Genomic DNA, 12,846 nt, shown 5'->3' on the forward strand with positions numbered 1-12,846 from the left:
AATTTCTAAATAAAAGGGTTAACTGTTAAACTTCCATTTCAATATTGTGTTTGAGGAATTCTTAATCAAATCAACTCCATCTTCAATACAAAAGTCAAACAAACACATACTTTTCAACAATCTTCAAAGAACTGTAGAATGAAAAATGTGTGCACTCTATTTCACGTCAACAAAATGGCATTTACAGGATGACCATTAAAGCAAATGCTTTTAAAAACAGAAGAGAACTATGTGCTCTGGAATTGTAAGCAGTTCCTGCTCTACATGTGGCACCTGTCATGTGGTTAACAAAATTAAACTTGTTTCCTAACACCACAATTTTTAAGAAAATTTGAACAATAAGAATATAATAATGATTTTAATTGATAAAGCTCTGTTTTATGTTTCTTCCTTTAATGCTGATGTCCATACATCACTGGAAGGTTTCTCAGGAAGAACAAATCCATCAGGAATTCTACTGCCCCCTGGTGTTCCTTCAAGTACACTGAATCTGTCCCAATCACATCTATAATTATATAAAAATAACATTTCAGTGTATCAGGGAGGTTCAAATAATATAATTTTTGGCTTATAGGTCTTGGTTACCTCTTCCTTTGATCTATAGACCACATCCTTGTTTCATATTTGTTATAGTCATACAACTGATATAAACAAAAGATGCAATTAAAAATATTGAACTGCTGAAGTTAAAAATCTAATTAAAGTAAACTAGACTGATTGGCAATCATACCTTACTTACTTATCTTTATGATTACTTATCTTTATGAAGAAATAATTTGAATACAACCAATTCTATTATTTTGCCTTTATAAAACTTTATACAATTCTAAAGATAATTGAGCTGTGATACTTTATATGATTTTCTATCAAATTTTAGACTGTATCTTAATACATCTTCCTCATTGTGAACAAATTCAAAAATTATTGTGCTGATTTCCAAATTAATGAGGAATAAAAACTGAAGGAAATCACCCACCATTGGGAAAGTTTGATATTAATCTTTTTATGGAAGGAGTAATCAGAGATGCAGATATTTTTCCCCCAAACACTTGGAATTGGCAAGTAAGACAGTTTTGCCAACTTATCAGTTTTTTGTTAGACCTACTGTTTTGAAAGTATTCTAATAGTTTACTTTCGATACAGTAGGATTAAAGAACACCTTAAAGCCTTGACACAGACAGTGACTAGAAGAACCAGGTAAAGGATATGGCTGTGGGGTGTTTTTTTTTAAACCAAGTTTAGATCCCTCCTTGAACTTAATTATCCCAGGAGAGCTAACAGAAACAATCAACCAATAGCAATCATTACCAATAGGATACAAAATACACTACAGAATTGGAATTGGGCCTGAAACTTAGCTAAATAAACTGCTTCGCTGAGCGCAGCTGGATACGCCCGCAGAGGTCCAACCCTGAACAGTTGGAGCAAAAATGGACACAATATTCAAGCTTGATACAGGTCTGAATTTGGATTGTTATTAAATATTTGACATATTATAGGTTTCTGAATAAATGTAGTCAAAGAACTTGAAATTGGTTATATGAATTGAATTTATATTCAATTAAAGATTTCTTGCTGTTGTACAATACACTGTGTTGTTGTGCAATACACTATGCTGTGTCGCAATACTTAGTAAATCTGTTGTCAGACTATAAACAAATAAAATCTTATAACACGGAAACGTAAAATCGAAAATTTATAAAAATCAAAAGGGAGCTTACATCAATAGATATAAACAATTTACCAAAGTTTCATAAAAAATGCTTTCAGCATTTTTCAGTTATTGTCTGAAAACTGGAAAATCCCCCTTTTTGTAATGAAAAAAAACCCATAAATCGGAAACGTATAGTCTAAAATTTATAAAAATCAAAAGGGAGCTCATGTCGATAGAAATAAACAATTCACCAAAGTTTCTTGCAAATTGGTGAAATTGTTATTGAGTTATTGTCCGAAAACTGGAAAATCCCCCCCTTTTTAATGAATAAAACCCCAAAACTCGGAAACTGTACATCTGAAATTTATAAAAAACTAAAGGGAGCTCATGCCAATAGATATAAACAATTCACAAAAGTTTCATGCAAATTGGAGAAATTGTTTTCGAGTTATTGTCCGAAAACTGGAAAATCCCCCCTTTTTTAATGAATAAAATCCCAAAACTCTCAAATGGTAAATCCAAAATTTATAAAAAACGAAAGGGAGCTCACATCAATAGATATAACCAATTTACCAAAGCTTAATGCATATTGGTTAAAGCGTTTTTGAATTAATGTCCGACATGTTGACGACGGACGGACAGACGGACGGACAGACGAACAGACGGGCGGACAACGGTATACCATAATACGTCCCGTAAACGGGCGTATAAAAACAGATAAGAACAGTAATATTTACCAATTTTTTTAATGACTTTTGACTTTTTTAAAGACAACCAAAGAGCCTACCATCACCAACTGAAATTACTTTTTGACAGTCCAATGTTTGACGGTCATTAGGTCTGACAAAAAGACTTCATTTGCCAGACCTTCTTAATTCTGCTACCTACGTCGGACAAGGCTTACAATTAGCTGCATCTCTGATTTATGCCAAAGTTGAAGGATGTTGGTTAATATGAACTTCTGTGCTTATATAGTAAAAATATGCTTTTGTAGGGGAACAGAGTGACCAGTTACTCTTTACATCTTTGTCCATTATTCACAACTGTCTTGATAGCAAACAATCCAAATCTCCTTGTGTATATCATATGAGAGCAAATTAGCACTGACCTGATTTGGAGTAGGGAATCAACAGATACATGAGCTTGGTCATAATACTGACTAAACATAAACATTGGATCATTCATATCTACTGGCTCTGGAAATACAAATCATAGGAATACATGAATATTCAGCAGCCACTTAAAAATAAAATAGAAATAATGAGCAACATGTTTATATCTTAGATACTATTATAGTGTGTGTTTTCATCAAATTAATGGTGGTTGATCCAAACCATAGTTTCCATAAACACATGAAATGTGTTGCATGTAGAATCTCACAATAGTATGTGTTTTTTGGTTATTCAAAGTCAATTCTTATTTAAAAGTTTTGATCTGTTCAAAAATAGTTAGTTACACATAGAATATTATATGTCTTTTTTAATATCACACCATATCAACCCATACACCAATATAATCCTGAGCTCAGTTGAGGTTTCATACGGTGTGTGATTTTGATAAACTCTCAGAATTTTTCTGTTTAGGTTAGATAAAGCCTCCACAACCATGACTGATATCAAATCATAACAGATGGCTGATATATATAGAATGACTTTTAATGACTGTATTATACATTAAATTATATTTACCACCAAGTATCTAATAAAGATATTTTAACTTGTCTTGCATAAGGTATACATTTGTTGACTTTGAAAATAGCTGTGTATTTGTTTTTTCTAAATTAAGTCCTGTTTATTAATTTCACATTTTACCTCATTTGTCAATAGTTGTATAAGATGCTTAAAAAAATACTTCTATTTGTAAACAAAAAAACAAGACATTATCAAATATGGAAATTCAAGCTGAGAATCAATATAAACTCACAATATTTCTGGTGGTGAATATATAAACCTATATGAAATTCTTGTAATTTCTCTTGACTGTTTAAATGAGTTCATATAAGGTATGTCAAACATTAATTTTATTTACCTGATTCACCAAATAATAAATGATCCACTTTTTTCTGTCTTTTTATTTCCTGACTGCGTAAAATCTGTTGTAATTTCTCTCTTTCTTTCTCTTTGTTCTCTTCCTGTTCCGTATCCAACATGACCTATAAACAATAAACTTGACACTGAAAATCTGATTATGTTTAATTACTCTGCCTTTTTTAACTTGAAGCTCTGGACTTTTATGCCAAATGAAAGTGTGGACAAAATGAATGGCTTTGATTTTAACATACCAAAAGATTGTCCAGGATATTTCTACTATTTCAGAATTAATGGTTGACATTATATAGTTATTTTGATAAATGCATTTCTTCAACTTTATTTAACTGAGTATTTTCAATAGAGAACTTTCTTTTTTAACTTCACATCGTTTGTACTCTGGTGTCTACTTGCCAATCATACCACATCTCCTTATCTTATATTAGTTTTCTAAAGAGGAGATTGGGGGATTGAAAGTTGGGGGAATTAAAGGAACATGTAACCATATACACTTTATCCAAGAACAATCACATCATATTTCTTCTATATTGCCACAAGATGGATGAATCGGATTTCAAGATGAATGACAGCAGTACAAACTTTTTTCCTTTAATACACTATTCCCAAGTTCTTTATGGATTTGTCACCTCAAGTACATCCATATATATATCATAGACAACAAGTGGAAAGATAAACCATATTTAAGTCACCTCGTATTTATACATATATTTTATCAATTGCTCTTGTTGCTTTAAAAAATGATGTAGGTTGAGTTAAAGGCAGAAAGGATTAATGTCAACTCAATGAGATGATTTAACTAATAGGGACATTACTAACCTGTAGTGCTTTATTTTCAGCAGTATAAACTTTCTTTTGTGTTTTCGCAACAGCCAGGCAATCTTGAATTTTATCCTCAAAATCTGCATCACTCTCAGGTTTTGTGTTTACTCCTAAAATGGTAAACTATTTAGTTTAAATTAAAAGAAGCGTATCTTATACTTAATTATAACAGACTGGGATCAAAACTAATCAAAGAGTATGTTCCCATCCTGCTATGAACAAAATCTTATCAGATAAAATGTACCCTTACTAGTGTGGAAAAATTCTGGTGTAATTTAAACTTTCTAAAACATTAAACCATTGTTACACAATTAAAAAAAAAATAGCTAAGTAGGTCTCTGATATTTTTAAAATTCATCAATTAGTATACCGGGTAATGAAATGCATTGGAAAATTATCCTTTTTTCATGAGAGAGTATTGTATAAGATAAAAAGTTTCGATTAAGATAACGTTTTAATGAGTGTAAAAAATATGTGTCAATGTAGCTCCCTTTTTTGTCACCTAATAAGGTCTAAAAGAGAATCTTTGTAACAAAATCAGGTCCATTATTCATATAATTGGTCAATGACACTCACAAATAACCTGTTTATCTTACAAAGAAAAAAATACTGGTTATTTCATATAGAAGACTATTTATGTATCTTTTCTACTAGGTGCAAAGATAAGCATTTTTTGTATGTTACAAACCTTGCTGTAATAATCTATCTTTCCTCAATTTTCTGAGTTTAGTCAGATTTTTCAGTAAATCTGTGGCTCTTGTAATATCTTGTGTTTTCTTTCTGATTTCACCCAGAACTTTGTCTGCAATCTTCTTCAACTCTTTTTGCTGTATAATACACCAACACAGAAATATATAAATAGGGCTTCACAATTCTAGTAAATTGTTACCACATAAAACAGACATTCTGCGATTGAAAAAAAAAATCAAGGTCATACATAAAAAATTGAATGTGTACAAAAATATTTTCTAGATCAAGCTTCAACAAGAATGCACAAGGTTAAAAGTTCTTTTTCCAAAGTTTTCAGTCGATCAATTCAAAAATAAATGTGCATTCTTTATTTTCAGAAAATAGACAATTCAAAATTGCTAAATAAAGATAGTTTTAGTAGGGATACACTCTGCTATATTTAGAGTGATTACAGAACATTCTTCTTTGGGCAATGGAAGTTAAAAATCATAGGATTACTACATCAATTATTCAATTATATAAGAACTCTGCTGAGAAACTAAATGATGTTTGGATCTTTTCAAATTGTGAGAGCTATTTAGTTGAACTGAAACCTTCCTAAATTTTGTTAGCCAAAAAGTATATAATATGTATTTATCCTCTTTGTTATTTAGTATATTTGATCACCCACTAATACTGAACTGGTCTGATTTTTATAATGAAAGGATTATAATGAAGTTCTTTCTTTGTAAAACTTGAAACTTTTGTTTCACATCACAACCCTTAGATACATAAACAAACACTACCTGTCTTTTGTTACCATATTTATCATGGACTTTCTTCAATCTCCCATCTATTTCTTTGTGTAATTGTTCTCTCTGTTCTAATTCTCTCTGTCTAGATAAATATTTCTCTTCTCTTTGTTTCTTTATCCTTTCCTTTAATGAAAGTTCATTTAATTATAAGCATACAAAAATTCTTGCAAGAAATACACATATTTTGCTAATTTTGCTTCTATTGGTGAGTTTTTGTTCATGGAGGATTACCCAAAATATATTTTTATTTATAAGTCTTAATCAATTTCAAATTTGAAGATCAACATTGTTTGTTAGGGTAAATTTGTATATAAATACATGTATATGGCATGTTACTAACATCTTTCAAAATAAATTAATGTTTATAACAAATTAATATTCTATTTATCTTGGTAGGTGTCAATTCTTTAAGGTTGTTTTGTATTTGTAAGCTGTTATTTTTTTATTTTTTTTTATTAATTTGTAATATCTGCCAGAAGATACAAGATAGTCCAGTTGTCAATGTACCACGGTATGTTTGTTCTGCAAAACAGAAGTTCCCTGGAAACTTTTTTTTATAAACAATGCCATAATATCTGTTCCTGATGGAACAAATATTCTATACCCTTTATTCCGTAAGGAACAAATACTGTAATATTTGTTCAGTGGAAATATTATAACAGAATAATTCTTCCACTAGGAACTTATATTATGACGGAACTTCTATTTCATGACACAGTGAATAAATCAAAGTTACTGGTGGTGAGATAGTCAGTGTGAGTTAAAGTGTAATCTCCCTTATGATCCTGTCTTAAATTATCTGTTAGCAACATACTTAACACAGGGTCCGACACTTACGGTTGTCCGATTGCCCGGGGCAAGTTAATGCCGTATTCGGACAAGTAAAAACATCATATTGGTTGTCGGATCTGGCAAGTGAAAAAAAAACTGTTATATGATTAAAATTTCACAAAATCATTAGTGTCTGTTGTTTTGTCCATAGATTACTCAGTGATAACACCGCACGGTCGAGTAAAGTGGTCTTAACCCCCCTTCAATGCGTATATTTCGTCATTTGTTCGCACTGAATTCCCCCATTTTACCAAAAATAGATCATGTTTAAAAATCTTGGCCAATCAGGCGGCCGCGTCTTTGCTTCGTCATTATCGTTATCAATCGGGACACCACTCTGGCGTTTCCGACGCACGTGTTATTCCCACCGATCAATGGAAAGCGGAGGTCTATTTTCGTTGTTCTAACTTTAGAATTTGACATCGGATGTGTATTTCCCTAAGATCATGAAGATGGAAAACATAAAAGCTTGAAAGAGAAAATGAAATTAAACTTTAACAAATTTGTCAGTTGTTGTCAAGTTTATTAAGAAGGGTTTTTTGAAATGGCATTTCTTAGATAAATTATTATGAAATAAGTATCTCTATGTAAATGATCCAATTCCCGTATATTCCTCAATCTTTTCCCTCCCTCCTCAGCTCATATATGCCTCATAGTATCTCAGTGGCCAAGTCTAGTTGCTGCCATCATGGCACAACAATCAACCCTGGCATGTAAAAGTTTGGGCATGTAGATTTCACTTTCGGACAAGTAAAAGTAAGAGGGCACTTGCCAAACTGGACAAGTTGGTATAAAAGTTAATGTTGAACCCTGAAACACACTGAGAAAATTCAACTAGAAAATTGATTTTTAATTGAATAATAGTGTGTTTTACACTGGCATGAAATATTCTTTTTCAATACCCCAGATTATCATTATCTCCATAACCAGAAATGTTTTGTCATTTACAAGTTAAATGGTCAAACTGGTTTCCGGCATTTTTGAACTGACAAGGTAATTGTGGCTGCTTAAAATTATACAAGCATCTCTGTATTCTTATGTAAACATTATTCAACCAAACCTACAGAAATATGTCATTTTATCATTTATCACATTTATCTTAGTCTGGTATGGAAATTATTCCAATTATTCACCATTTTGCTTATCATATATATACTGACAAAAATTTTGTGTCTAACAAAAGCATCAATGATATCCAATGATGTCATCTAAAAAAAAACAAAAATAACTGAATAATAATAATTTGAATCCAGTGTATTGCAACCCATGGACAGACCTAGTTTCAATGTTAAGATATTCCAAACTTTGAATTATAATGTAAAATGATGATATGTTTGTCATATCCATACATGATATCGTCAGTTTCTAGACTCCTTGATAATATCCATATGTATGTGTTCCTGTACTGTGAAGTTTCTCTACTTACAAAATTAAAACATTAAAAAAATGCTTACAGCATGTTACCCATGAAATAAGTCAAAATAAAACTATGATGAAACCATGAACAAAGTCCAAATAAAAACTATGATTAAACAAAGGTCATGAACGTCTGGACTGATATCAATTCAACTGCAAACAAAGTAATTTGCAGTTAAAAGATTTGTTGAGACAGATCATAAAGTGAATGATGTGTCAACAGACATTGAAGCAGTCAGAAAGGATATTATACAGTAATGCAAAAGGATATTTGTATAAACAGGCTAATTGAATTCTTTTTGTCCAGCTAGAATGTTCACATACTGAAAATAATACAAAAAATCAAGTTATTTCCAAATTTCATTACATTTTTTTTAATGCTGCTGCTTTCATAATATAATATTCATTTAATTTTTTTTATATTCCATTATTATTTTACAAACAATACACAAGGTGCTAGAACTCTTTGTAGCCTAATTCCATTTATTACCCTTATGTCAACAAAATTAACTGAGTTTTGAACGAACCAAATTACTGGATATGACTACATTTATCTATTTGTATGTCAATTCTTCTTGTAGCACCACCATTTATACATACATTTTACTTTAGTAGATAAGAAGGAAACAAGTTGCATTTTTTTTATGCATTTTATGATTTAGTCCAAAAAAAAATAGCTTTACATGTTGATGTATCGTTCTAACAGTTAATACAGCAACAAGTATTTGAGTGCTCAAAGTAACTAATTCAGGCTTAAGATAAGGCCAAAATAAAAGAAAACATTGCCTCTTTAAGGTTTCCCTTTCTTCTGTATTTTACATCTATATACATGTATGACTGTTCTTAAGTTTGCCTTTGTATTTTCATTTTTGAACTTACTTTGGAAAACCAGAACGCTTGTCTATTTATTCAATAAAAACAGATTAATAATGTAAATAACATAATCTTCATTTTTTTCTGATTTAAACCTGAAACTAACCTCCTTTTTGATGAATCTTATAATTGATACTTTAGAAATATACTGGAAGTAATAAGGGAACTAAATGAACAAGCAGAATTTGATTCCAAAAGGAACCAAACTCAAAACCCTATTACCTTCCAACTACAAAATTTCTGAGAGAAAGAATGATCAAATTATATTATTGAAATACATTATACATACATGTAGGAATTAGTAATTTACAACTAAAATAAATGGGGAATGTGTCCGATGCCCCTGCTTGCATATAACGTTATAAAGGGACATAACTCAAGAACGGTAAAAGTGATGCTACTTTCTACTAACATCATAATTGATCTGAGTTTTGTGGTAATAAGTATTGTGTATATGTTTCATAACACTTGGTTGAGGCAAACTTAAGTTCGAGAACGGAAACATAAAATTCAGCAATGTTTCCATTTGTAAAGGGGCATAACTCTAGAAAGGTAAAAGTGACCCCACACAAATTCAAACTTGATCTGTGTTTTGTGTAATAAGAATTGTGTATAAGTTTCATAACATTTGGTTGAGGCAAACTAAAGTTAGAGAATGGAAACCAATTTAGGGACGTAAGGATGTATGAATGGACAAAGGTAAAACTTAATGCTACCGAGGGGGGGGGGGGGGGGGGGGATAACCATTGGATATTACAAACAAATTCTGGGCTGTTAAAAGTTTTGAATCACTTGGACACATCAAAATAATGGCTTTCAACAAACCCTTTTTTGTATCCTCTTCTTAACTTTCATTCGTAAATCCAGAACATCTACTGTGGACAAATATTTCCTTATGGCATCCATTTCATCCTGTAAAAATGGAGACATTTCCACAATCATTTTCAATAACAAAAAATAGATATCATTAGTATTCAAATGAAGAAATTTCAATGAATCAATTCAATATATATACAATGCCTATGATTAGATCCATAGGTATTTGTACTAAAAATATCATTAAAAAGTTAATGCTATATTGCCTACATTTTATTTTCCAAGCATTTGTATTAATTTTCAACAGGTACTTTGTTTTAAACAGAGGCTGTTTTTAAAATTAACTTATTCTACATTTCTACATGTTTCAGTAAGCAGATACCTGAATTCCATCTTTTTCAAGTTTCAATTATTTGCACCAAGCATTTAAAAACCAACAATCATTCAATTCCCTATACACATGTATGTTTAACATAGACATCCAATAAAAAATGACTTTCCATTACATCTAACAACATGGACAAGCTGAACTCTGGTATAGTTTAAATATTTCTCATCCATTTATAGTTCTTTCATACCTTCAATTTATTAGTTGTTCTCATTTCTTCCTCAATCTGGTGTTCATCACATGATTTTAAAATATTGATCTGTTTTTGAAGGGATGCCATCAGAAACATCATTCTTTTTGTTTTTTCTTGGACATCATAAACCTGAAACATATTATGAAAATTGAAGAAGAGTTGTCATGTTTGTAGGCAATCTTGCATTAACCCCTACATAAATTCACCTGAAATGTACTTTTTGCATAAAGTATGTAAAGCTTTTCCAACTTTCCTTCCAACATGCACATTTAAAGATTTAAATACAATGTATGTATAGACAAAATTTTTGAGACTTGGTAACAACTACTGCTTCTCCTAGAGCAATAGTTGGTATCTCAAAGACAACAGACTTGCTATAACCCTGGTCCCATATATAACAATAAGTGTATACATGTATACACTATACATCTAAACACCTATAGATGGGTCAATCATGGCCAGTTTTATTTAGATTAATTTAGTAGTTTGTCGGAATAGATCTTTACCTTTGACAGATTTAGTTCAATATATTCACTATTCCAACAAAAAGGGGACTTAATGTGTGTTTAGGGTTAAAACTTTACCTTCAACTTTAAAACAAACATGAATAGTACATTGTATCTTGACCCATAGTCTTGTATCTTTAACATAATTTGGGTTGCTGTCTAATTGATGTGTTCCCTACAAGTACAATGTACATCTCTTTGAAATGTGTTTACATTTAATACAATACAACTAAATTGATTTAATCATTTTTTTACTATCATTGGAAAGTTGCAATATCTATTTTGGAATTGTACTTCATCTGGGTTTTTATTACATTATCTATGACACTGCTCATCTATAGATTGAGTATTGTAAACCAATGCTTACATTAACTGGTGCTTTGACACTTTCTTTTTTCTCCACCTTCCAATCATTAAGATAAGATTTTATTCCTTTTCCATCCAGCCATGATTTTATCCACTCTGTATCCTTTTCTTTCCCTGGCAATACAGTTGCATGTTCTGCCTGAATTAATTCTTTTTTAACTTGGAATGGCTGCCGATGGTTCTGCTGCATTTGATGATTCATAACTGGCATGACTGGAGGAAGATTAGAATTTGAAGGAAACTGATTCGAACCTGAGTAGCGTTCTGGTTGAAAATTAGGTGGTGGAAATGGATTAGGAAATCTGTTCATTGGTGATGGCATTCCAAGCTGCTGATTATTTCTGAATTGCATATCATTTTGCAAAAATGAATTGGGAGGAGGTGGACAATTTGGGATCAGCATATGTACAGGCTGAACTGATTCAGGAACACTTATTCCATGATGCTCCAACGGTTTTGAAAATTGGTGAATTTGAGGATTTGTATGATCTTGTTGTCTATTGTCAAATGGTTTTTCAGTTTGTGTGAAACTCATAGAACCCAGCAGTTCAGAACTTTGTTGGGTTGATATTATACTTGACCTGTGCACGAGCGTGCTGCTTTCCTCCTGATCTGGAATAACATCAAGACCTGGAATTTGCATATTCTGTGAATTGAAAGTTGATTTTGACAGTATTCCTTCTTGTGCAACTTTTGCAAAAAAGCTACCACTACCTTTACTGTCAAGAATTTCATACTTCTGATCATTCATTGACATGTTGAATGGTTTTTGATCATTCATTGACATGTTGAAAGGTGGAGCCTGGTGATAGCCATCCATTGATGTTTGAGGCATTATTCTCAAATCAGAACTGTATGTGGCCATGCAAGTCCTATTGAGATTTGGATCTCTCATAGTAGTGTTTTGCTCCCAGTTTGAAGATTGAGATTGACATTGTTGACTACCATGTGTTTGCTCTTGGGTGTATATTGGAAATGAAGACGGCACTTGAGGTCTACTACTTTGAACATTGCGATTCTCAACTCTTTTCTCAAATGAGTTCTGTTTTTGACCGTGTTCACTATCTTGAAAATTTGACCTGATTGTGTTTTGGAACCTTCTTGGTTGGTTATTTCTTGGGTTGTACGTATACTGTCCCGGTGTTCGCGGACGAAAATGATGTCTCTGATTTTGACCCCGAGAGACAAATCGAGGATTTGCAGGTCGAAAGTTATTTTTGCTGTTATTTCGACTGTACATCTTTATTTTCCTATTTTTTTTCAAATTTACATTTTTTAGATTTTCATGCGCGCTGACATCTTTAATCTCAAATGTACGTGACTTCAATTTAATTGTTTATTGCAGCGATAAAATATATTTCATTGTCCAAAATAGATTCAAAATAGACAAATAGATTTTATTTGGCGTTCAAAATATAAAATAAAAAGAAAAAGAACAGCAATATCTTTTTT

At 31.5% G+C, this 12,846-nt stretch overlaps 2 protein-coding genes across 5 annotated transcripts in view; both read right to left on the reverse strand.

Moving 5' to 3' along the window:
- Positions 1 to 12,846, reverse strand: part of LOC127735930 (uncharacterized) — a 502,702-nt gene that overhangs the window by 343,199 nt on the left and 146,657 nt on the right. The window lies entirely within an intron of this gene.
- On the reverse strand, positions 340 to 12,699 carry LOC127735922 (uncharacterized). Its single transcript, XM_052246365.1, has 9 exons — positions 11,396 to 12,699; positions 10,520 to 10,651; positions 9,951 to 10,037; positions 5,997 to 6,128; positions 5,210 to 5,348; positions 4,519 to 4,631; positions 3,683 to 3,806; positions 2,763 to 2,850; positions 340 to 505 (listed from the first exon to the last, which is right to left on the reverse strand). The coding sequence occupies exons 1-9, from the start codon at positions 12,632 to 12,634 to the stop codon at positions 379 to 381; spliced, it is 2,181 nt and encodes a 726-aa protein (XP_052102325.1). The 5' UTR covers positions 12,635 to 12,699; the 3' UTR covers positions 340 to 378.

Source organism: Mytilus californianus, unplaced genomic scaffold, assembly GCF_021869535.1.
Source record: "Mytilus californianus isolate M0D057914Y unplaced genomic scaffold, xbMytCali1.0.p SCAF_3, whole genome shotgun sequence".
NCBI lineage: Eukaryota > Metazoa > Mollusca > Bivalvia > Mytilida > Mytilidae > Mytilus > Mytilus californianus.